At 32.1% G+C, this 27,561-nt stretch overlaps 2 protein-coding genes across 5 annotated transcripts in view; one reads left to right on the top strand and one right to left on the bottom strand.

The window, feature by feature from the left end:
- Positions 1-27,561, top strand: part of LOC114339639 (serine-rich adhesin for platelets) — a 1,513,912-nt gene that overhangs the window by 743,323 nt on the left and 743,028 nt on the right. The gene's annotated exons all lie outside the window — the stretch shown is intronic.
- LOC114339685 (uncharacterized) lies at positions 482-27,119 on the bottom strand. The gene is made up of 3 exons (XM_028290354.2): positions 26,957-27,119; positions 14,325-14,554; positions 482-611 (listed from the first exon to the last, which is right to left on the bottom strand). Exons 1-3 carry the CDS (start codon positions 26,962-26,964, stop codon positions 505-507), a joined length of 345 nt encoding a protein of 114 aa, XP_028146155.1. The 5' UTR covers positions 26,965-27,119; the 3' UTR covers positions 482-504.

The following is a 27,561-nucleotide window of genomic DNA, read 5'->3' as shown; positions in this document are numbered from 1 at the left end:
TTTTTAATGATTTTAACTTTCAATCGTATAGTAAGATATTTGATCACAGTGCCTCTAGAAATATTTGTTCCGTGTACAGGTTGAAAAGCAGTGGCGAAAAAATACAGCCCTGTCTAACCCCTCTAGAAATGGTTATGTTTTCACTCACCATATGTCCATTCTTTATGTGGGCTGTTTGATTCCAATATAGATTTCTCACTCAATATATCGGGAGAATTATTTAGTCAGATGACGAGAGAGTTTCAACTAAGTTTGGGTTTGCTTGCCGCTTAGGTTGAAATATAATAATTGCGTCGTCAGCTGGGTACTATCCATTGTATTTAAAAACCAACAAAATAGTGATTAGTACATAATGTGTATCCAGTTATAATTAACCCCAAACGAAGAAAATATTTCAACTAATTTACCATATCGTGTATGCACATTGAAATTATAAACCAAATACTAATTGCAGCAGAAATAAATAAATAAAAGTCGGACATAGCTATAATAAATATTTAATCATTAAATAAAATCTGGATGCTTTTTAAAGAAATCGTCCCATTCTTGTACGTTTTCACATGGCCATCTCATGTATTCTTGTCCTTTTCTATATCGTGTACACCAAGTACCTATAAAATAAAAAATACTTGATAAAATAGTAACCAAATTATTTTTTGAGGAACTTTTATATTTATATAATAATATTTATGTTGATATGGGTTTATGTTATTGGTGTAAAGCAAATTCCATTCTTTTAACCTAATGTTGCAGGTCCGGATTACCACTCCGGAAATCGTTCTCAAAAAAAGATCATTCTAAAAATTCTGGGAAGATTGTATAACCTAGTTTTATATTTGTACTATTATGGTTATTAGGTTATGTATGTCTTTTCAAAAATTGACATATCATACATGATATGTATCCAATACAAATGGCATATTGACATATGTTATATTGACATGTGGTGTCAAATGCTGATTGTTTTGTATGTTATTTTGTGTAATCTGTGTCATAGATGTGATTATGTAAATTAAGTTTTTATGTTTGGATTTGTTTATGATTTAGTACATAGGTATATGTGTATTCGCGTATTGTGTGTTGCATATGGATTGTACATATATGATATTGTCAATGATTTGTTCTTCGAATTCCTTTACTCCGCTATGGTTGGTATGTTCTTGATGTTCTTCTTCTTTTACTATTGGCAACCAAATCCTGCTGCTATAGGCTGATAGGTTTGCTGCACATTTTCTCCGTTCAGTAGGATGAGGGCTGCATACAATAGAGCAGGAATATCAATTTAGACTTAATGACAACAATTAAAGAACTGTTTTATCTACAAAAATTTAAGCCAGGTACAGGACCAGATATTTTATTATCTGTAGTTGTCTCCTATTAATAATTCCTAGTAGCTGATGGCAGCTTATTTTTCTGATTAAAAAATATCTAGCTAACGTCAAACAGAATATCGCTTGATACTTAAAAAAATGGGTAAACTATATTTCTTCTATTTCAGAACAACCTGTATATTAGTTCTCAGCAATTTTATATGTATATTATAGAGTACGTGTTCCTGTCTACAAGTTGATTCTACCCTGAAAATTTAACGATTATCATCAGTATCTAAATTTTGTTTTTACTACACTTACAATATACAGTGAGTATATCTGAGTTGGAATAAATTTATTTTCTCAAGAATATGGAAATGGATAATGGAAATAAATCCCGAAACAGGTCAATTTTTATTTTTAAATTACAATTTTTTGATATAAATTTCATACTAGTGACATCATCCATCTGAGTGTGATGACGTAATCGATGATTTTTTAAATGGGAATAGAGGTCGTGTGATAGCTCATTCGAAAGGTTATTCAATGCCCTATTTACTAATATAAACATGAACATAATTATTTATACAGGGTGCCCAACAAAAAATTTTTTGTATTAAAGTAATTGAGACAAAAAGAAGATTGTATATTGTATATAATTTATTTAATTTGAAATACATTTTACTGTTGTCCGAAAATAGGAAAAAAGGTTAATTTGATAAATAATGATTGTTTTTCGCTTAAATTCAATATTAAAGCTGCCACCCACCTGCCTCTTGGCAGTTTGAACACTTAATTTAAGCGGAAAGCTATGTTTATTTTTAAAATTAACATTTTTTTTGTATTTTCAGACAGCAGTAAAATGTATTTTGAATTAAATAAATTACATACAATATTTTTTTTGTCTCAAATAATTTAAATCAAATTTTTTTTTGGGCTGCCTTTATAAATAATTATGTTAATGTTTATATTAGTGAATAGAGAATTAAATAACCTATCGAATGAGCTATCACACGACCCCTATTCTCAAAAAAATCATCGATGACGTCATGACGCCCAGATGGATGACGTCACTGGTATGACATGTATACCAAAAATCATAATTTAAAAATAAAAATCGACCTTTTTCGAAATTTATCTCCATAGTCGCCCGTTCTCGAGAAAATGAATTTATTCCAACTCAAACGTCCTCACTGTATAAATAAATAATTTAACATCTATAATAGGGAAATACTATGAGGAATCTGAAACAATTTTGGTTTATGACGACTCTAAACTTTTCTACGTGTTTGCCAAAACGTTGTTTTGAAAAATATAAAATTCTTCTGAATATTGAAAATCCTTCATCAGCAGTTCGGTGTTGTTTGTTTACATCTATGTAGTATTATGAAATATGTTGTTTGTTTCTGGATTTGTCTCCAAATTGATTTATATTTTGATACGTTGGTGATTTATCTGGATGATTTATCGAATGTTTTTGTCCCGTTTGTTCGGTTTATTTGATGAAAAATCCGATATTTTACTCTATTTGGTAAATGTTTTTATATAGAGTATTTTTTAAATATTTATAGGTACTTATCTATACCTATATGCATATGTGTTTATATAAGGTTCTTCTAAAGCTATTTCTTTGTGGAATCTTATGTAATTTACTATATTAATTGGGAAACCAGCCACAATTTTAGTTAGAAATTGACGTTGCGTTTTATTTTTGAAGTTATATTTCTTTATGGAATGGCGATTGGGAAAAATGTTGAGAGTGAATTCTTATAAAAACGACAGTGTGAACTACTCGCACACAGACAGTATGAAAGTTGCTAAATCTTCCAACTTACGTATCAGTGCAAATAAACCGTGTGAAAAATATATTGGTGTTTTTGTTAATTCAATTATATATTGTAATTGCAAAAGAATATACGACGATAATAGATATTGACCGATAATTTATTACATAGTAAATACATAATATATTTCTCTAGCGTTAGGGTAAAAGGACTTAAGTCAGTAAATGGTATATTGCAGAAATAATTTTTAAAGATTTGATGACACATGCTAAATCTATTTTTATCCTAATTAAATATTTTGTCAGCACATATGGGTCAAAAACAGCTTATTTACAATACATATTATAGTTTAATATGAAATATTGTAAAATAATAAAGTTTGATATGACTTAAGTCCTTTGGATCAGAGAATAAAATATTTAAGTTTTTTTGACCAGATATTTTAATTATATTAAATACACAAGTTTACATTTTAATAACAGTATATTAATATGAAATATTGTAAAATAATAAAGTTTGATGTGACTTAAGTCCTTTGGATCAGAGAATAAAATACTAAAGATTTTTTGACCTGATATTTTAATCATATTAAATATACAAGTTTACATTTTATTAAGAGTAATATTTAGTTTTTATATTATAATATAACTATGATGAAGTTATTCGTCATCAGAAACAAACTCCTCTAAATCTGGGTGCTTATCGTTCATACTTGTAGTTGGCAGTTCTTGATAAAAAAATTTGTATACTTCTGGTACAAGCGGTAAGAGATCTAGAAGATGTTGCTGTTTTTCAAAAGTTATAGGTATTAACCCATCATACTTTTTCTTGAGTTCTATTGCACTTTGTCAACCTCTTCTAGTAAAATGAATTTCCTTAAAATTTTCTGACTCTTCCAGAGAACTCTTATAAAATATTTTATGTAGCATATTTTTTTCTGTATTGCAGCCAACGACATTTCTGCAATTTGAACAACTCTCCATCAACATGTTTTTGCTTCTTTACAAACGTTATCCTTAATAAAGCAGCGAAATCGTAGAAGTCATCTAAAGTTAATTCAATGACCTTAAATGGACGTTTTTTGTTTCTGCATCTAATGAGAGTAGCCCAATCATGAGGATGAAAAATTTTTATTCCCGATTTTTTTCTGTTTTTCAATAAGGGAATAGTCGACATCGCATTCCATGTGTAAATGCCCAGAGATCATAAATTTATGGTTGATCTCATTTATTGAGCTTTTCATTTGCATGACTGACATGAACATGGCAGCTACGTGGAAATTTTTATTCTGCCCTGCACATGTATCTGAGTAAAAGGTTATTTTAGTGACTTCAGGTGGCATGTTCATTATTTCTTTGAAAAGACAAGAAACAATATCATTTGCACCACGGTGAGCAATTGATTTATGCCAGATATAACAGGAAGCTGCTCGTGAAGCACAATTATGTACAGTTAAATTGTAAGTCCAGTATTTTCTCTTATAAAAAGAAACAGAAGAAGAAGACGAAAACTTTTAGCGTTTATCAATCAACAAGTGAGTGTTTTAGCACGATCAGTAAGATTTATGTCATAAACACTTGCAGCGGCACCTACGCGTGGACTATTGATACAGAGGACTTAAGTTGCATAAGTCGTTTATATCGGACAAAACAAAGGATTTAAGTTAGATATGTTCGTTTGCTCAAACAAAAATAGTCTGATGTAACTTATGTTCTTTGAACCAGTCTTAATAAAAACCTTATATTTTAAGATAGACTTAATTCTTTTTTACCAAAACATCTTCACAATTTACAACCAAATATGTAGATAACTCATTTTGGCCAAAAATGGACTTAAGTCCTTTTGCCCTAACACTAGAGATTTATTTTGAATATTAGTGGTAAACGTTGTTTTAATACACTGTTTTATGTGCATTTTATAGATATGAGGTTATCTGTCACTATGTATATTATTTATTTACATTGTTTACATTATAAAGTATAAATTATTAAGAACATTATTATCAAACAAATATTTTTATCGCCAACCGTCACTAATGTCATTCATTATTGTACTCATTTGCGGCAGTAAAGTAACACTTTATTGTACTAAAAGAAGAATTTTACTTTACCTGCCGCGATTATTAATCAAATTAACCGAGATTGAATGTAAGTGGTCGATGGAAGTAATCGATTATTTATTTGAGTGAACTTAAAATTTATTTACTTTAATTATTAAAAATATTGTACAAAATCTACGTTATTGTTAATTAAATTTATGCCAAAAAGTAAAATTCTGTAGTATTTTGCACTTATATTTATAAAAAATAAATTTAAAACTTTGCAAATTTAGTAACTAGGCATTCAATATTGGTAAGTATCGATTAAACATCGAAACCGGCCATCATGCAAAAGTCATCTGTCATTACTGTCATACGAAATGTTTATTTCGTCTAAAATTAAAAAATTCTTAAATATTGTAAATAAGTGTTAAGCTTTTTAATGAATGGCGATAACATTTTGTATGCACCACGTCAGTAAAGATTCTTTATCGAACTCGTTTGTTATTCGCCTCGCTCGCTTCGCTCTCTCTCTGCTCGTAATATCAGACTCGTTCGATAAAGAGTCACTTTACTGACTTAGTACATAAATTACTTTTATCGCCAACCGTCACTAAAGTCATTCATTATTGTACTCATTTGCCCTCATTTGCGGCAGTAAAATAACACTTTATTGTACTGATGTACTGAAAGAAGAATTTTACTTTACCTGCCGCGATTAATTGAGATTGAATGTAAGTGATCGATGGCAGTAATTTGAGTTAACTTACAATTTATATACTTTAATTATTAAAAATATTGTACAGAATTTAAGAAATTGTTAATTAAATTTATGGGAAAAAATTAAATTCTATAGTATTTTGTAATTATATTCATATAAAATAAATCAAAACTTTGCCGATTTAGTAATTATTCAATACTGATAACTATCGATTAAAAATCGAAAGCAGTCATCATGCAAAAGCCATCTGTCATCACTGTCATGACATTATTATGACGTCTAAAATTTAAAAAATTCTTAAATTGTAAATTGTAAGTAAGTGTTAAAACCAATATTAAATTGTTGGCGATAACATTTTGTATGCACCACGTCAGTAAAGACTCTTTATCGAACTCGTCTGTTATTCGCCTCGCTTGCTCTGCTCATAATATCAGACACGTTCGATAAAGAGTAACTTTACTAGCTTGGTGCATAAATTAATAACTATTACTTTATCACACTTTTATTTTACGTTACGTTAATTTAAGTTACACAAATAATTCAGTAAATTATTTTATTCAACATTGTTGCTAAGCTTACGTTGTTTACTTCTGACAGCTCGGCATCAATTTTGTTAACAAATTAATTACAGGCAAAAGTTATTTCCTATAAAATAATATCAATGGACGGAAATAAACCGGTAGTATTTGATATAGTAGATTTTTGATATAGTAAATTATAAAATATAACCTATTATAAAATATCATTTGATAGTAAATTTAGATATTATATAAATTAAATAAGATGGTTCAAAAAAAATTGATTATAGTTTGATATTAATTTATCAACAACTAACGTTAATTCACTATCAATACAGTTCTAGGAAAACTTTGAGCATTTAATTTTTGAAATTTAACTTGACCCGGGAGCTCAGCAGTCGCGCCGTGAGAAAAAACCTTACATTTTATCCTTTTCCGTGATAAGTTGATGAAAAATTGTGCAACATTGCTTTCCACTCGTAAGTAACTCGAGGAGAATGGTATTAATGCGTGGAAATTTTTTTTTAATTTTTTTGTGTGGAATTGATGGCTTTGGTGAAAATCAATTAGCTTTAAAATTGTTAGAAATAGACATTTTGTTGTCTGACAGTTGTACATTTTTAACATAACAAGTAAATAAAAGTATTATAAAATAGAAGTTTGTTTTATATTAAATTTGTATTTAAATTTGTATTGTGAGATTATTTTATCTACGCGCGACTACTTACGTGACAGAAGTGAGCGCGACTGCTCTCGGGTTAAAAGAAGTATAACTTTTTACGTGCGTACATGAGTAGGTACACACACTCTTTTTTTAGGCTTTTATTATTAATATTTTTTAGTTCGATAACGATTTCGGAAGTGGATGTCGAAACGTCAATAAAATTACTTTCCATCTTAAATTGTCGCTTATTTCCCAATTAATATAGGTAGTTACTTATATTTCCATTAAGCGTCGTTTAAACACAACGATAAGTCACAGCAACTAGTTGTGATGACAAGTTGAAACGCTGTTTAGACGCTGCGATTCAATGCGATACCACCTTCAACCCAACTCCAACTTTGATAAGTTGTGCGATGCACCGTTTACAAACAATGATAAGTTGCAACAACTCGATTGACCTTGATAAGTTGTTTGATTTATCGCTGTGTTTAAACGACCCTTTATATGTACAATGTCCTGTATAATCGACTGATAGACATACCGTAAAAGAGGTCGCATGATCGTCCCTACCAAAGCGACAGTTTTTCTACAGTAAATGTTAAACACGAGTTACAATGTACCTACGCACGAATATTTGATATTCTAACTTCATTTCACATGCTATTTTGTGACGTAGATACAAACCAAATTACAAATGTGACCAACATGAAAGGAAAACATTTTTTTTTAAATCAATTGAAAAGACTTGGATAAAATTTGTTTGTAAAGCATACATTTTTTTTTAATATTAGTTGGATTTTACATGTCCCATAAGGTATCGGTAAATGCTTTTTGAGTAAAGAAACAGGCGGTATAATCCCTTGAATTGTTTACAAATTTTTTTACAGTAATACGTTTTGACAGCATACTACCATGCGGTACAGAAGACGCTCTAAAAAATTGCTGCAGTAGGTACGTGAAATTTGTAAAAACCCAAAACCCAAAATTTAGTCGATAGCAGCTAAGTTTGATGAGAAATAGTTGCCCTGGAAAATAAAAGGAACAAATAATTTTAAATATTTGGCCTTTATAATGTCCAAAAACAGACCAACAGAAGAAGAGATAAAAAAGAGATTGGGCCAAACAAGCTCTTGCTGCATCAGGCCACTTCATACTGTAATCTCGAACAAAAACATCAAGCAAAAAACAAAACAAAAATGATATACCTATTAAACAATAGTCCGAAGTTTCATGACATATGCCACAGAAATTTGGGTCATAAAAAAAAAAGAATGTGTGTGTACTTTGAACGCACGTAAGAAGTTACACTTCTATTATATGATTTCTTAAAAATAAATATACTTTAAACAGTTTGTTTTAATTTTTTTTAAACACCAAACTAATTTGGTGCTTACCGCTTTCAAAAAAAATTAAAAAACGTATAGGATTGCACTGGATTCGAACTCAAGGCCTCTCGATCTCTGGCCGAATGCTATACCAAATACGCTACGCGAACTGTGTCTGTATCGGTTCGGACGTACCTAATGACAATTCACGGTAACAAACAGACAAGGTGAAGTAGTATAATAAATATACAATAAAATGTTTTAATAATACTCATCTTACTCCTGAGGAAGACAATCCAAAGATACAAAAATTATAATAAATATATTTACTAAAAGCACTAAGATATTCTTTTCACACCTTTTCTTGCACTGATAGATTTATACATAACTAGAAAGATTTAGCAACTAAACGCCATACTGTCTGTTTTCACATGCGCGCAGTATTATGAAATTTTACTCTTAATCGCGCCTAAAGAAGTATAACTTCAAAAACCAAAGGAGTATTCTGGAGACTGAAATGGAATACTCGTGAATATAATACAAATTTGAAAATTCTGGTGGAACCACTTTTGTTAATCTCTGCCTTTTGCAATTTATGAGGCAAGGAGACGACGAACAAAGGAGGTGAAAGGGACTCTACAATATGCAATCACAATCCGTCTATTCGTCTAGGAAAAATTTCAACCAAAGTTAACTCAACAGTTTACTCAAAGTATGAGTAAAATAAAAAAAGAATGTGTGTGTACTTTGTACGCACGTAAGAAGTTATACTTATATTATATAATTTCAACGAAATAAATATACTTAACAGTTACAATACCAAAAATTAACAATAATTACCAAAAATTAACCAAAACTTAACAATACCAAAAATAAAAAAAATGAATATGAATCGTCCGGGATTTGAACCCGCGATCTCTCGATCTCTGGTCCAATGCTCTACCAACCGAGCTATCAAGCCCCGTGCTACTGACGTGTCGGATATAAATACACATCACGGTGACAAATAGATCAAAGTGAATTATAAAAATAGATATTTTATTATCATACGCCCGAGGAAGACAAATCCAAGACACAAAAATTATAATAAATAATATATTTACTAAAAACACTAACATATATCCTTTTAATTACTTATTTGCGCTTATACTTACATAATTTAAAAGATTAGCAACTAACTGCATACTGTCTGTCTGCGCATGCGCCAGGGAATTATAAAATTTCACCCTCGATCGTAAAGAAGTGTAACTTCAAAAATATTAAAAAGAGCTTATTATGTTTTGTTTCAGTTTAGGCATGATCCACCATCCCCATACGTCTGTTTCGGTCTCTGCAGACCTCTTCAGTTGGGCTACATGACCACCTCTTCAGCGTCAGAGTCGTCGTCTCCATGCCGTATAAATTGTAAAATGCAGAGATTAACGATGTTACCAGCAGGACCGCCGAGAGGAATGGTCGGGCCCTGGTAAGAAGTGAAGAGTGGGCCCCCGGCAAAAAGCGAAGAGTGTCCCCCGGCAAAAAGCGAAGAGCAAAAAAAAATTGTTTAATATTTCTAGAAATTAAATTATCAATAATAAATACATACCTAATAAGAAATATTTCAACAAAATTTTAATCAATTTTGATTATATTAATAGTGAAAATATTTATAATACAGGTGCTTTTTGAGTTTTCTGATTGGCAAAGCTGTCTATATTTTCAAAAAATCGGATGATTTTATCAAATCATTCTTAACGCACGAAGTTGCTCGGCCAGTTAACCAATCCTGTTTCATTATAGATCTCCTAACATTGTTTATGCGAGAAAGACAACTAAAGGATATTTACGCTTCATCAACTGGCACCGGTAATGTGCAAAATACTCTTAACAAAATAACGACGTTATGGAATAACGACTCCAATTTGAGATGTTTAATTTTAATAAGTAAATATATTGAAGAAAGATGAGATTCACCAATATTATCACTATAGGGCTTTTCATCGATTGTCATTTGTTTCGAGCTTCTGTCATATGTTGTATAATCTGTGTATAATATTAATATACACGGATTATACGACATCTGACAGAAGCTCGAAACAAATGACTGTGAATGAAAAGCCCTATATGTCGCTTTCAAATAGCGAAAGATTTCATCTATCAATTCTGCACTGATGTCATTATCAATTTTTTTCTTAATATTGTCATCATCATCTCGGAATGTCCACAAAAAGTTAAATAGTAAATGAATTTCGTTTACCGCATTAAACCTTTTGTTTAAATTGCTTATAATAATCTATGACAATATTAAATATTTCACAGCGAAATATTGCGCCGGGCTCAAAACTATCAGTAGCGTTATTACTAGGCCAAGGCAAATCATACAAAAATTCGCAGACTTCTTGCATAATTTTTCTTTATTTGATGTAAATTCTGGATGTATTCCATAATTGCTGGCAACTAATTTATATTCTTTAACAATGGAGACAATGAATTTCTAATTTTTTGTAAATCTTACATAGAGGTCTCCCAAATCATCATATTTCAATTCTATAAAGTAGATAATTAGATAATAATATTATAATTATTATACAGGGTGTTTCATTGGGAAAGTAACATAGGTTAATTGTAGAAAGAGGACACTTAGGAGATCTCAAAAATACCATACTTAGGGCCGGTTGTTAGAACGCTAATCAAGAAGTTGATTATAATCAATCATTTATTGTAATCAATTTTCTTGATGGGAATCAAATCGCGACATGAAAAATACATGTAAAACACTAATCAGTTATTGATTGTAGGTAAAACAGTAATTAAAATATAGCCGCAGCTCTTAAATGATTAAAAATTGCTTATTATTATTATTGATTTGTAAGTAAAAACAAGAAATTAACATCAGAAAGAGTTTAATTATGTTTTATTTTAAATTAAAACCAAAATAATAAAATAAATCAGTCAACATAACCTCAAAATGCGACATCTGTCAGAAGTACGCTTAATCAAATATAATTGTAATTAAATATTTGATAATGATCAGTTTTGATTAGCGTTCGAACAACCGGCCCTTAATGGATCTTACTTTATTAATAACAAAGATACTGGGTGTTTTATCTATTTTGCCATTTTCTTAATTGGTTCATCACTTTTTAACCACAATGTATATTTATTTTATATTTGGCAAGCAAATATCATTTAAGGAGTACAATAAACTAATTTATTTACAATTGTAAAAAAATCCAGATCCGGATTAAAAAATATTGGAAAAATATTCCCACCCCAAAACAACACCCTGTACATTAATTTTTTTTTAAAATGGATTTTTCAGTTGAAAATAGGATGAAAAACTAAATTCAGTGGTATAATTTGAATTTTCGGCAAAAGGATTTTTCTGATGAAATTTTGAATTTGAATTCGGAAATTAAGTGAATTGCGAGAGCTCTAAGTAGAAAAAAATTGAAATACAGCTTACAAATTGTCAACCTCACTGTATATTGATTTTATATTTAACACGCGAATAGTCTTTTAGGTGTCCAATCAATTAATTTATTTACAACTATAAAAAATCCAGGTCCGGTTTAAAAAATATTGTGTAAATATTCCGACCCAAAAAACACCTTATATATTAATTTTCTTTAAAATGGTTTTCGCATTTGAAAAAAGCATGAAAAACAAAATTAGTGGTATACTTTGAATTTTCGACAAAATGATTTTTCTGGTAAACTTTTGAATTTGAATTCTGAAATTATGTCAATTGCGAGAGCTCTTGTAGAAAAAATTAAAATGCGACTTAATTTTAATTAATACCATTATTTAATCTAAATTGGTAAAATGTTAATATTTTTGTGTTTTTTTAATATGTGTGAAAATAGTTTTTGGCGAATATTCATCTTTAAATAATGAATAAATAATAAAGGGTCAATAAAGAATACATCACTTTAATCAACAAAATAGCTAAAAATTATAACAAAACAAAATTTCGGATAAATTATATGCGAAAATTTGTAGCATAATCACTATTCGAAACTAAATTACTTATTCAAAATTACCACCATCAAAAAAAAATTTTTTTTACTTAGGTACGGTAAATTTTTGTAGTTAGGTACCTAGCCTCATGTGTACTGTGCACTGTGTGTGTTGAGTAAGTGTCTTGTTACATTGCGAAGTCGAGTCATTGTCTTTGCAAATAGATTGTATCCGAACCTCTGCGGTCCCTCCGGTGAGTACCTATCGCACAAGGACAGAAACTATTTTCATTTATTAATTTATAATAAACGAAAAATTTCTGACCCTGGTGAGCACGACCATTCGGACCTTTCGATCCAAAGGTAGGCGCTCTTAACACTGAGCCACAGAGGGGGTCATCAAAAATTATTGTTATGTGTGCAAATGTTAATATTTTACCAATTTAGATTAAATAATGGTATTAATTAAAATTAAGTCATATTTTAATTTATTTTACTTTGAGCTTCGCAATTCACATAATTTCAGAATTCAAATTCAAATTTTTACCAGAAAAGTCATTTTGCCGAAAATTCAAAGTATACCACTAATTTTGTTTTTCATCCTCTTTTTAAATGCAAAATCCATTTTAAAAAAGTTTAATATACAAGGTGTTTTTTTGGGTTGGAACATTTATACAATATGTTTTAACCCGGACCTGGATTTTTTATAATTGTAATTAAAATAATTGACTGGACACCTAAAAGAATATTCGCGTGTTAAATATAAAATTAATATACAGTGTGGTTGACAAGTTGTAAGCTGTATTTCAATTTTTTTCTACTTAGAGCTCTCGCAATTCACTAAATTTCAGAATTCAAAAATCCAAATTTCACCAGAAAAATCATTTTGCCCAAAATTCAAAGTATACCACTGAATTTAGTTTCTATCCTTTTTTCAACTGAAAAATCCGTTTTAAAAAAATTTAATTTACAGGGTGTTGTTTTGGGGTCGGAATATTTTTCCAATATTTTTAAGCCGGACCTGGATTTTTTACAATTGTAAATAAATCAGTTTCTTGTACGCCTTAAATGATATTTGCGTGCCAAATATAAAATAAATATACAGTGTGGTCAAAAAGTTATGAACCAATTAAGAAAATGGCAAAGTAGATAAAACACCCAGTATCTTTGTTATTAATGGAGTAAGACCCATTAAGTATGGTATTTTTGAGACCGCCTAAGTATCCTCTTTCTACAGTTAACGTATGTTACTTTACCAATGAAACACCTATATAGAGTGTATAGAGTGCTTTTTTATATTTAAAAAAATGCTAACTTCTATATGGTGTAGTTTTTGTTGTGCAGGATTTTAAATATTTTTAATTTAGAAATATTATGCGAAATCTATTAAATCGATTTTAATGAAATTTGGTGGACTTATATGACAAAAATTTTCTGGGCGAATGATGAAAGTGCTAAGTGCAATTAAAGTGGTTGAAAATCATTGATTAAAAACAATCTTATTTTCTCCCATGTTTTCTATTTATTTCTATTTATATCTATTTTGCATCAAGGGTAATAAACTAAAACATTTTTAACCAGCCGTATCGAATAGAAAATTCAATTATCATTAATTTAATTTCTGCACGATTTTGCTTCAAAATGAATCCTTTTGAAGTTATAAGTAAGGAAATTAAAAAAAAAACAATGTTTTTAGTTATTTTTAAATATTTCAAATATTCTTTTATTAATATTCCTGGCTTCTTTAAAAGAGAGAATAAGTGATAAGTCAATTAATATTACTGAATATGCACATAAAGTGAAGAACAAAAAAAGCGGAAAAAATTACGTCTTTGGTCTGGTCGACGCCGAGCCCCTTACATCGCCGGCCCCCGGTAAAATGTACCGGCTATACCGCCCTTCCAGCGGGCCTGGTTACCAGGAAGTGGTTCCACGAGAATTTTTAGATTTATTGGTGAGATCTGGGACTTCTCATTTCTCTATTTGTAATTTTGTTTAGTTTACATTAGCTAATTACTTTTATTACCTGTTCTGTCCTTCAAGATATTGCTGACTCGTCCGGTACATTTACACTTTGGCGATTTGATCATATTGCAAGGCATAATATGAAATAGATTGATGGCTACACATTGCGGTCCAGTACTACTAAAGTCCACTCTGTATCCTTCCCAACATTTACATGTTTGTCTGTTTGTCTGTCGTTTGGCTGCTTGAATAAATGCTGATAGTGTTACAAATAGAAAAATGGTCCAAAATCTGCAAAAATATTTTCTTTAAAATTTCTATCTAAATATAAATTTCGTTATCTTTTATACAGGGTGTCCCGGAAAATAGTGCATTCCTTAAAGGTGTAGGTAGAAGGCACCACGTAGAACAAAAAACTCTTATAACATTTTTGTCTAAAGGCAACCGTTTGACCAAAAAATTAAAATACATTTTGGTATGCAAATTTAAATCTGACAACTATGTGAGGTACGCAAGTTTAAGCATAGACAGTATAGACAGTAACATGTAAATAGATAGAAGACAGATAGTAAACAGATACATAGTTTTAAAGAATCCTGTTTAGTGCCAATGCCGAAAATGTTTTCGAATAGTGAGTGTATTACCCATAGATATATAATACTCTCGATTGCGCCCTGGCATCTTAAAATGGGTGACGGTTGCGACATAGATAAATGAGCCTATTTGGTCGGTAGTCTCTTTTTAATTCAAGGGGAATATCGACGAAGGGACTATCCCATTTTATCGAGTATTATGGATTGACAGTTCGAGCGGGTGGTGACGAGAAATGGTCATTGGTCTTTGGACGTGGATAATCGGGGTTCGAATCCTATACCAACTTTATCTTTTTTATTTTTAATTTAATCAATATTGCGTTTATTAGATATTTTTACGTCTGAAAAATGGACCTAAGTAAATCTAGCAGATAATAAATGTATGTATAGTAAGTTAATATTGGAATACATACTATAAATCAATATAGGTATGTATTGTTAAATTATACTGGTAGTATAATAATAATTACCAATCAGTATTAGCATTTTGTGGTTTTGATTTAGTATAATCCTCACATTAATAATTATTAAAAACTTTCTACACTGCAAACAAAATACGTTAACAGTAGAATTGTACTTTTATTCCTTTTATAATAAAAATAATACAAAAAATATTTAAATAGGTACTTATTCATCCTTTGAGACATATTATACCATGTATAGGACAAGTCAGTCTTTGTATGAACAAATAAAATTAAAACACAAAAATTATATTAAACATTTACAACAACAACATTATTACAACATTTAGATATTTCTCATAAAAAAAAATAATTCCACTTTACTATAATGTTCACTAATCCTTACAATATTAATTTGTGAACTGAATGGTAAAATAAAAGTCGTTCGTTATTAATACAATAATACGTAATTCGGCCTTATTCGAATGATGTGAATAATGTTTGTTTTGCTTCTACCTTTTCAAAAAAATGTAACAATAGTTTCATAAATAAAAATAATGTCTAATTGTAAGGTCCACAATTTTCAGAAACTAACTTTTTGAGAGGAATAGACTCCTTTAAGATAAACGTTTTGTGCAAAAACGACACCAGTCCAGTAAAAAAATTAGGAACAAAACTCCAATATAACTCTGAATCTTGATGTCATCCATTTCATCCATCTTTCAACTATATAGTTAGTTTTCTTTGCTCTTCTGTAAAATCAGGAATATGTGACTCGTGTTATTTTTGAAAGGACCGATTCAATTAATAAATCGATGGTACATTATGTTGATATTAATTATTGGTAATTTGTACGAATATTTAACAATTACTTTATACTATTCTACCATTAACTTATTAAAAAAATAACATTGGCTTTTATATTTTTAAAAATTTATAGGTAAGTACCTACACAGTTTTTCTTATTTGTTATATATTTCTTTGCATATATTTACTTTAGAGATGTAATAGTATCTAATAAACGCAATATGGATTAAATTAAAAATAAAAAAAGTAAAGATTGGTATGGAATTCGAACCCCGATTATCCACGTCCACAGACCAAAGACCAGTAGTTCTCGTCGCCACCCGCTCGAACTGTCAAAACATTTAAATAATAAATACTCGATAGAGTAGGATAGTGACGCCGTCGATACTCCCCTTGAATTAGAAAGAGACTACCGACCAAATAGGCTCATTAATCTCTGTCACAATCGTCACCCATTTTAAGATGACAAGACGCAATCTAGATTATTATATATCTATGGTATTACCTATTAGTGTTTGTGAAAGTGGGTTACTTTTAACATTTATTCGGTATAATAATTATTTTCAAGTAAGTACAACTTAATTATTTCAGTCACAAGTAAACAAATTACTGAGACATTATCTGGTGTATTTTTAAGTTACACTGTAAACTATGTAATTCACTTAAGCCTGCTGTCCCGTTCGAGTCAACTACACAAATGTACTGTTCGGGTCAATATGACCCAACTATGGTTTACGCTCCTTAATCGAAATAAAATAAGCTAATGGTGATAAATAAAACTTTACTAACAATAAATTATGGTTAACTAAACAAAAATTATGTTATTAATGTAACTTAAACCTTCTTAACAAAAACAAAAGACATTTTTTCTTTCAAAAAAGCCTAGTAACAAATATCTACAAAAATTTAATTCAGTTTACAACTGGGACATTAATAAAAAGAATGGATTTTACAAATATGTTTGTGATGTAATCCAATATAACAATTTGTCTTGTCATCGTTTTTACGGCAAGTTTACAGCGTGTTCGTTTAGCAGGCGGAGTTAGATTTAATAGACGGTTCACTAGCATTTCCATCTTGTCTACTTGTTCATTCTCGTGTCCTTTTTGCCAGTTCGTAAGAGCCTTTAGTTATTGGTATATTTTTTCTGGAAATGATGACTAGATTCATTAGTTTTTTCCCAATTCCTCAAGAAAAATTCGCCGTTTTCCCAATTGATTGGTATTCCATTGGATATTTATTGATGCCCATAATACGAACGCGTTGTAGGCAGAAATGTCCAGTAGATTATAAAAAACAATCATTGGCCAGCGATTTATCTCTTCTCACATATATACGTGCCAACAAGCTAATCTAGAGTATCCATTGCTCCCTTATTGGAATTGTAATCTAAAATAATTTGGGGCTTTTTCATTTGATGAAAATGATGCATGATGCCTCGATTCATGATGCAAAGTACTCATAAGAACAACATTTTTATTATTTTTGGGAATATTGTCAAATCTTGCATGAAGCAAAAAAGACGAGCTATGAACTTCTCTATTCGCGATTTTTGCTGAAAGCTCCGGTTTATTTTACTTATAATCACAGGCGTTGTGTCTACTTTGTTTTAGAAGAAATTTTCCCAAATTTTACGATGAAAAAAAGTTATTATACACGTAATATTGTGGCATTTCAAATCACTACTCAAGTCACACATCACACGCATTTCTGTATAGATCTTCAATTTTAGAGCATAAGAAGTTTTACTGTTCATAATTACATAAACCCTAAAGTTTTGTGCCATATTTCGCTGGCTTGCTGGAATATACCATTTGAAGGGAGAGCGGTTGCCTCTAAAGGCAACTAGTTGCTTATCGACGGTAACATTTTTATCAGGGTTAAAAGTTCTGTTTACATTTTCTACCCATGTTTCATAAATTTCACGTATTGCCGCAAGTTTATCAAAACGTCTTCTATCCTGTCTAGTAGTTTTGTTATCAAAACGTATTACTGGCAAACTTTCTGTAAATAGATCAAGCGACATTGTTGATCTAAATATAGTACGACCCGTTTCTTCATTCCATAAACTTTTAGTTGATTCACCATGGGACTTATAAACTCGAGCTAAAAATAAAAAACCAATGTATGCTTGGAAACCAACTTTATTTATGTCTTTCCAGTTGGTTCCAAATACATGCTGTCTGTCCATGTTGGTCATATTTATAATTTGGTTTGCAACATCGTCCAGCTACACTACAGTTGATTTTACAAGTTTTAGCTTGCAGTAACCTGTTTTTATTTACAGACGTATGCGGCTGACAAACACACAGGTACTGCTAATATAGAATACTGCCAACTAAACACACATACACAAGTAATTTTTAACGGTTTAAATACTCGGGTCACATTGACCCGAACGTACCATAGGTAACAATTTCATTTTTATCAAAAAAATCAGGAAGTTGATTGTTTATCTCATATGCAATTGAAAGACCTCATATTAGGTAATAAAGTCACGAAACACCAAATCGTTACGCCGCGTAATAATTTGTAAAATAAGAAATAAATTATTTTTTGGGTCAAATAGACCCGAACAGGACAGCAGGGTTAAAGCCCTCAGCATTCAACACATTTAAAGCTTACTAACTACATAATACTAGTTCAGTTAAAAGATGTGCAATTTGTTTAAAATTATGCAATAGGTATTTCAATAAATTAAAAAAAAATAATTTTAGTAAACAAATAGTAAATACATAATAAGTACTATTAGGTTGGATTATTTTAAATACTGTAAATCACAATCACAAACGAGTTCTTGTTATCTGTTATTATTCCGTAGTGCGTACGATGTTGCCAGTTTATTAAAATTTCTAAACATTAAAATACAGGTATATGAAAAACAATGTTATCTTTTTTTTGGAAACGGTTAACTTTAGAAAAAAATGATATAGGACTTTTTTGTTCTAAATTGTGTATTCTCTCCATACCTTAAAGTAATGCCCTATTTTCCGAGACACCCTGTATGTGTAATATAAAAAAGTAAGAAATAACAAAGAGCTCGAAACTACATCCAGACACTAACATAATAAAAGAAATAAAGTCCAGAAGAATCCAATGAGCAGGACACCTCACAAGACTTTCTGGCCAAAGAACAGTAAGGCTGGTATGGGAAGAAATTCCAACTGAAAGAAGACCACGACGACGTCCTCGACTTCGGTGGCAAGATAATAGAGCAGAAAACCTTAGATATCGGCGTTTGCCATCGGATGGAGATAACTTAAGACAGAGAGAAATATAGGCATGTTGTCGGGAGTCGAGCCGACTAAAACCCACAAAGGGTTGTAACGCCACGCAGTAAGTGAGTAAGCTACCACGGATGACAAAATGAATAAACAATACATTTACTGACACACCCGATTATAATAAACCCACTAACATACATAAAACGCAAGCAAGAGATACACACAATGTAAAACGCATCTCAATGTTAACTTAAAACTATTAAGCTCAATATGCATACTGTTCTGACTGTTACCGATAATAAAAATAAAAGAGAAAGAAAAACCTAGTTAACATCAATCGATTATGAATCGGACACACACCAAGGCCGGCCCCAGGGTGGGCGAACAAGAGCACATAGCATTAACATATCAATATTTATACACAATTCGTGTAAGACAAAAACATATACAATAAATTTTAATGATTATGACACTAAGTTTTCACTCTAATGGCATATAAAACAACATAATGCTATTCTACACCCCACCAGAATGAAAACAATGGGAACCTTCTCTGGTTACACCTCCGAGGCTTCTACAATATGCAAGCCATACGGATGCTGAGACTAAGGAAGATGAGGGAATTCTACAATTTACAATTCACGTCCCATCTGCTCAGCGCGGTAAAGTTCCAACGAGAATGGTTCCCTTCGTACTCCAATCAGAGTAAATGTAAATCAAAAATGAATAACCATTTTAAATTTCGTTGCAACACGAAAATACAGCCGAACCATATTCTAGTCCAATCAGAGAGTGCAGCAAGCACCTCTACCGGTTTCGAAACTTATTAGTCTCTCATCAGGAGGCACATATGCTGCTCTCCCCGATCCAACCAAAACAAACCCCAGCGTGCAGTGCCGGATTGCAACGAACGAAATGGCATAGATGCCCTAGCGGAAACTGCTACAACAAAACTAAGTTTTTCACTCTAATGGCATATAAAACAACATAATGCTATTCTACACCCCACCAGAATGAAAACAATGGGAACCTTCTCTGGTTACACCTCCGAGGCTTCTACAATATGCAAGCCATACGGATGCTGAGACTAAGGAAGATGAGGGAATTCTACAATTTACAATTCACGTCCCATCTGCTCAGCGCAGTAAAGTTCCAACGAGAATGGTTCCCTTCGTACTCCAATCAGAGTAAATGTAAATCAAAAATGAATAACCATTTTAAATTTCGTTGCAACACGAAAATACAGCCGAACCATATTCTAGTCCAATCAGAGAGTGCAGCAAGCACCTCTACCGGTTTCGAAACTTATTAGTCTCTCATCAGGAGGCACATATGCTGCTCTCCCCGATCCAACCAAAACAAACCCCAGCGTGCAGTGCCGGATTGCAACGAACGAAATGGCATAGATGCCCTAGCGGAAACTGCTACAACAAAACTAAGTTTTTCACTCTAATGGCATATAAAACAACATAATGCTATTCTACACCCCACCAGAATGAAAACAATGGGAACCTTCTCTGGTTACACCTCCGAGGCTTCTACAATATGCAAGCCATACGGATGCTGAGACTAAGGAAGATGAGGGAATTCTACAATTTACAATTCACGTCCCATCTGCTCAGCGCGGTAAAGTTCCAACGAGAATGGTTCCCTTCGTACTCCAATCAGAGTAAATGTAAATCAAAAATGAATAACCATTTTAAATTTCGTTGCAACACGAAAATACAGCCGAACCATATTCTAGTCCAATCAGAGAGTGCAGCAAGCACCTCTACCGGTTTCGAAACTTATTAGTCTCTCATCAGGAGGCACATATGCTGCTCTCCCCGATCCAACCAAAACAAACCCCAGCGTGCAGTGCCGGATTGCAACGAACGAAATGGCATAGATGCCCTAGCGGAAACTGCTACAACAAAACTAAGTTTTTCACTCTAATGGCATATAAAACAACATAATGCTATTCTACACCCCACCAGAATGAAAACAATGGGAACCTTCTCTGGTTACACCTCCGAGGCTTCTACAATATGCAAGCCATACGGATGCTGAGACTAAGGAAGATGAGGGAATTCTACAATTTACAATTCACGTCCCATCTGCTCAGCGCGGTAAAGTTCCAACGAGAATGGTTCCCTTCGTACTCCAATCAGAGTAAATGTAAATCAAAAATGAATAACCATTTTAAATTTCGTTGCAACACGAAAATACAGCCGAACCATATTCTAGTCCAATCAGAGAGTGCAGCAAGCACCTCTACCGGTTTCGAAACTTATTAGTCTCTCATCAGGAGGCACATATGCTGCTCTCCCCGATCCAACCAAAACAAACCCCAGCGTGCAGTGCCGGATTGCAACGAACGAAATGGCATAAATGCCCTAGCGGAAACTGCTACAACAAAACTAAGTTTTTCACTCTAATGGCATATAAAACAACATAATGCTATTCTACACCCCACCAGAATGAAAACAATGGGAACCTTCTCTGGTTACACCTCCGAGGCTTCTACAATATGCAAGCCATACGGATGCTGAGACTAAGGAAGATGAGGGAATTCTACAATTTACAATTCACGTCCCATCTGCTCAGCGCAGTAAAGTTCCAACGAGAATGGTTCCCTTCGTACTCCAATCAGAGTAAATGTAAATCAAAAATGAATAACCATTTTAAATTTCGTTGCAACACGAAAATACAGCCGAACCATATTCTAGTCCAATCAGAGAGTGCAGCAAGCACCTCTACCGGTTTCGAAACTTATTAGTCTCTCATCAGGAGGCACATATGCTGCTCTCCCCGATCCAACCAAAACAAACCCCAGCGTGCAGTCCCGGATTGCAACGAACGAAATGGCATAGATGCCCTAGCGGAAACTGCTACAACAAGACTAAGTTTTTCACTCTAATGGCATACAAAACAACATAATGCTATTCTACACCCCACCAGAATGGAAACAATGGGAACCTTCTCTGGTTACACCTCCGAGGCTTCTACAATATGCAAGCCATACGGATGCTGAGACTAAGGAAGATGAGGGAATTCTACAATTTACAATTCACGTCCCATCTGCTCAGCGCGGTAAAGTTCCAACGAGAATGGTTCCCTTCGTACTCCAATCAGAGTAAATGTAAATCAAAAATGAATAACCATTTTAAATTTCGTTGCAACACGAAACTACAGCCGCTTCATTATTCCAGTTCAATCAGAGAGTGCAGCAAGCACCTCTACCGGTTTCGAAACTTATTAGTCTCTCATCAGGAGGCACATATGCTACACGCTCGTTGCAATCCGGGACTGCACGCTGTAGTTTCTTTTGGTTGGATCGGGGAGAGCAGCATATGTGCCTCCTGATGAGAGACTAATAAGTTTCGAAACCGGTAGAGGTGCTTGCTGCACTCTCTGATTGAACTGGAATAATGAAGCGGCTGTAGTTTCGTTTTGCAACGAAATTTAAAATGGTTATTCATTTTTTTAATGATTATGTAATTATTATGCTTTATAGTGTAATACACTCACCAGCACAAAATTCCGTCACTTTTAATTTTTTTAAGTTGTCAAAAGCAGTTTGACAATTTATTACTTTATTATTTGAACTCCGATTTTCGAGATTCTTCCATCAGTTCATAGATACCTACATGTATTGTTATCGTTGTTTAATATTCCGGTTACAAAAATTTTTTTGCTTACATGGCATTATACGGGGCTGAATGGAAGCGTTCTCTTTTCTCCTAACTTAAAAAAATTCTGCAGAAAAATTGAAGAGCTGATTTTGTTTCATATTCCTTTCTTATTATCCCGGATGCATCACTAGAATGTTGTTTTTGAAATTATCCGATTATTTCTTTCCTTTTAAGAGCTGCCCTATTTTTTAAAATTAAAACACTGATTGACTCACAAACATAAACATCTTCAATTAAGGCTGGATTGATAAGATTAGAATGGCCCACATGCAGCCCAGATCTCAATGTCATCGAACATTTATGGGATGAATTGAAAATAGCTATTCGCCATCATCCTAGACCTCAAGAAAATTTGGTACAGTTATGGCCCTGGTAGAGGAATATGGGACTATTCCCCAGGCAAGGATAACACATCTTAAAATATACAGATTGCGGGCAGTTGTTGCTGCGAGAGGTGGACATGCCCGCTATTGAATTGTATTGTTTTGTTGTTAATTTGGTTTTGTGTTGTTAATTTTAGTGCGTTTGATATTTTCGATAATTAACCCTCGTAAGGCGGTGCGGAGTGCAGGTGCACCCCAGACCTCGTTTTTCGCACCTATCTTTTTTAATAATTTTTTTTATTTCTGTCCATTTTTTTATTTGCATTAAATTCAATTCTAAACACATTCCACCCATTATAGCATTTAAAACTCTTTGCGTTTACGTGCTTTTTTGGAAAAAATACTGTAGGGTGCAAATGATGAAAATTTCATATCCTGAATTGGACGTTTCTGATGTTTTACCTGGAGCTAACAGAGCTACGGGACAAGATTGGTGTTACCTATGTCAGAGAAAAAAGACCGAAAGTCCCGGCATAACTGTATAGTTTGTAAAAACTTTCTATTGCTCACTCTTTAAAAAATTTCATGTGTTTGTATTTGAACGGTAATAATTCTTTTTAAAGAAGAAGTGAGTACTTTGTTTGTAAAATTATGTTTCATACTATATTAAACAAGTCCTAATTATCTTTCAAAACAATTTTCCAGACGTTCACATATAAAAAATGGATATATAGCATGGGTGCATTTGCACCCCTCACCGTTGTTTACGTAAGAATCTAAGCACCGCCTTACAAGGGTTAAATAAACAAAAACAGCAAATCCTGTATAAAAGGTATATTTAAAATCCCTAAAAATGGCTACATCACAAATAAAACTTTCACAGCCATGTGTTTATTTACTGCTTTTACAAAAAAAGGGGTATACAGATAATTCAAAAAAGAAAATCTTAGGAATGCCTCGGAGATAACACGAAAGGGGTATGAAACAAAATCCATTATTTCACAGAATTTTTTAAAGTTCGGAGAAAATACAACGCTTCCATTCACCCCCGGATAATGCGATCTATGCAAAAAATATCTCAATAATTAAGAAAAATCGTCAATGACAACTTCTTGTCGGACTAACGATACATACAGGCGCGGATACAGAGGGGGGTCAATGGGTCCATGGACCCTCTTATTGTATTTAGTCTATAATTATTTTTTTAATACTTATTATTTTTTTGTCAACCAGAGCTCAATTCTTTTGATACCGTAGGGATCTGAGATGACTGATCCATAGGGTAAGTGTGAGTCGTATGGTTAAATCTGGACAATAAAATATTTGTGGTACGTCTGACCCATCTATTATTAATTTCTAGATCCGGGCCTGGATAAATACCTGTTTTCTTGTAGGACATTGTTTTATTTGGATGAAAAATACACTAACCTATCACGTGATACCTTTGTCCTTCAGTTACTGATAAAAAAAATGCTCTTGTGGTATATTATTAACAACTTTTTAACGTTGGACCAGGATGAAGTTCGACAATATTTGTAGGACAATATGGGTGTTAAATTGTATAAATATTAACTAACCAACAAAAAAAATCAGGTGGTTAGTAATCATTTTTCATGACCTCGTTAATGGTAAGGGCAAGATCTTTGATAAGACCTTGCATTTTGAAGGACAAATATTATTTCGGCTGATTTAGATAATTAGGGCCGAGAACCATAGGGTTCAAAGCGACAATTTTTACAAAATTCACTTTTTTGCAAAAATCTATTGTAACAAACATTATCTATCGTTTCCTCTAAGAATAAAACTCTTGAATACGGTAATAGATGGCGTCAAAATAAACAAGGAAACATAGTACCAAGTGCACATTACATTTTACGGTTAGAGCCATAAGGTTTCAAGTACAAGGTGAATGTGATTAAAGTTAATAAAATAACAAAATATTTTTTTGAGAGCGAATCGTGGGAAGGTTTATTCAGCTGAGTTTCCGAATATAGAGATATTCGAAAATGATAGAAGAGAAAAGTAAGTTAAAGTCCTAATAACCTTCATTGCATTTTAAAAACAGAATAATATAACTCTTAGGCAAGCCGCACACCAAAGAAACATGAAACGAAAAATATGAAACATGAAACGAAAAACATGTTTCATGAAAAGAAAACACTGCTAAACAAATCTCAAAGTCCGCCTACCAATGAAACGAGTGTGATTCATGCTCATGACACATTTTTATTTTCGGAGAGTTTCATAAATGGCCGGACATATATTTGTTTAGCAGTGGTTTATTTCCATGAAACGTAATTTACGTTTCATGTTTCTTTGATGTGCCTTATAGGCCGGCATGTTTAGAAGTATTTAACTCAATATCAGCTGATTCTGATTCTGGCGGTAATCCTCAAAAATATTTTGTATCTAGACGGTCGTATAGAAAAATTATTAAGAATTACAGACATAATAATATGGTCTCTCCTTTCTTTTATCAATGTTGCTTAAAGTTGATAGGGAAAGACCATTTTCTGTCAGTAATATGAAGGAGTCACAATTTAATAACTACAAAAAGAGTGCTGCACATTTTCAATAGGTATGTACGGCAAAATACCCTATATAAAAGTTTGTCAGTTACGTTTTTTACCTAGAGAAACAGTTTGAAGTACAAAATAATGTAGATGATCACAGTAAGCAATTTGTCAGAGTTAACATTCAAACTACCGGGGAAAAAGTAAGTCTAAAGGATGGTGTAGTTTTTATACTATAGATTTTTTAATAATATATCCTAGCAATAATTTCAAAGCAAAGTCCGTAACTAAGAAAAAAATTGAGCAAATAGAATTTACATATAAGTGGATGCCGTTGGCATCCGTTTTGTTTGTTAAAATTTTGGTTTTCATTTTTTTGTAATAAAATCTCGATTTTTAAAATAATACTCATTTTTTAAACCAGAAATATTAATTTTACTAATTAGTTTTAGTTTTTGTATGTCTTACACAACAAGAAAAGATTAATTTAAAGTGTTACAGAACCATAAGGTTTCAACTACACCGCTTAGATTGCCACAAAGTTCCAAGTACAACTGCAGCTTTTTCCAAAACAGCCAGATTAACGTGTTAAAATTATCTAAAACAGGAGTATCTGAGAATAGTTTTATTGTTAAATTCCTATACAACGTACTAAAATGCATTTTAATCCGATTTTCTCTATCAAAGCGCATATTATCAAACTACAAACTTTAAAACTCGATTTTCTAAAAATATTGGAATTGTCGCTTGGAACCCTATGGTTCTCAGCCCTCGTATCTTGAGAATTAAACGAAACAGCAATAAATTTTGGAGAATCGTCAAATCAACATATTTCACCCGTGCTACCCCTGTTAGCTACCACACACAGAAATTGTTGTAAGGAAAAAAGTTGGGAGTCTCATCAAAATGAAGCTCCTTACGAAAAATTAGCTTGTTAGTAGTAAATGGTGAAGATGGGCCTGGGATCCCGGACTATTAAATACAAATTTTAAAATTTTAAATATGACTTATATCGCTTCATCCTTCTTCCCGGTAATATATTAACTAAGTATACATTTTGTACCTATTTGTGTTTACCCACTTTTACTGCTTATCTGTTAAGAAACTGGACTAAATCTTCACACTTTACATAAGATAGAGGAAACATCAACGACTTACACTTGCATTATTTTCGCACTTATTCACAGCAACAAAAAAATCTCACAAAAACCGAACAATGTCATTTTCTTCACGTTGCAGCGCTCGCCTATGTTAATCTGTGCTTGCTATGGATGACATCGTGCAGTTGTCTTCTACAAAACGGTTAATGAACGAAGAACCAACGTTACTTGTGCTAATAAGACACTGTTGACTCAGGACAGGCCCGTGTATTCTTTTGTTAAGCAAATTGTTTATATATCGTAATTTGCGATTTATTTTTAAATATTTTGTATTAGAAAAAAATTTGACATTAAATCATAAAATAATAATTAGAATACTGTACGAACTAAGACAAATTGTTTACCATATAACAAATACATGGGTCAGACGGCTCAGTGGTAGTGATGTTGATTATAGTTACTTTCGAGTATTCGTTACAAATCGTTACTTTTGTATAAAGTAATCATTTACAGTATTCGTTACTTTGATTACTATGATTACTTTTGTTACTTTTGTATTTGAGTAACGGCAATCATATCGGGAACCGTATTTCTCAGTAGGTAGATATTTTGTATAAAGTAATCATTTACAGTATTCGTTACTTTGATTACTATTATTACTTT

Source organism: Diabrotica virgifera, chromosome 4 (assembly GCF_917563875.1).
Source record: "Diabrotica virgifera virgifera chromosome 4, PGI_DIABVI_V3a".
Lineage (NCBI taxonomy): Eukaryota > Metazoa > Arthropoda > Insecta > Coleoptera > Chrysomelidae > Diabrotica > Diabrotica virgifera.
Note: the sequence above shows the minus strand (reverse complement) of the source record. Positions and strands in the feature narration are given on the sequence as shown.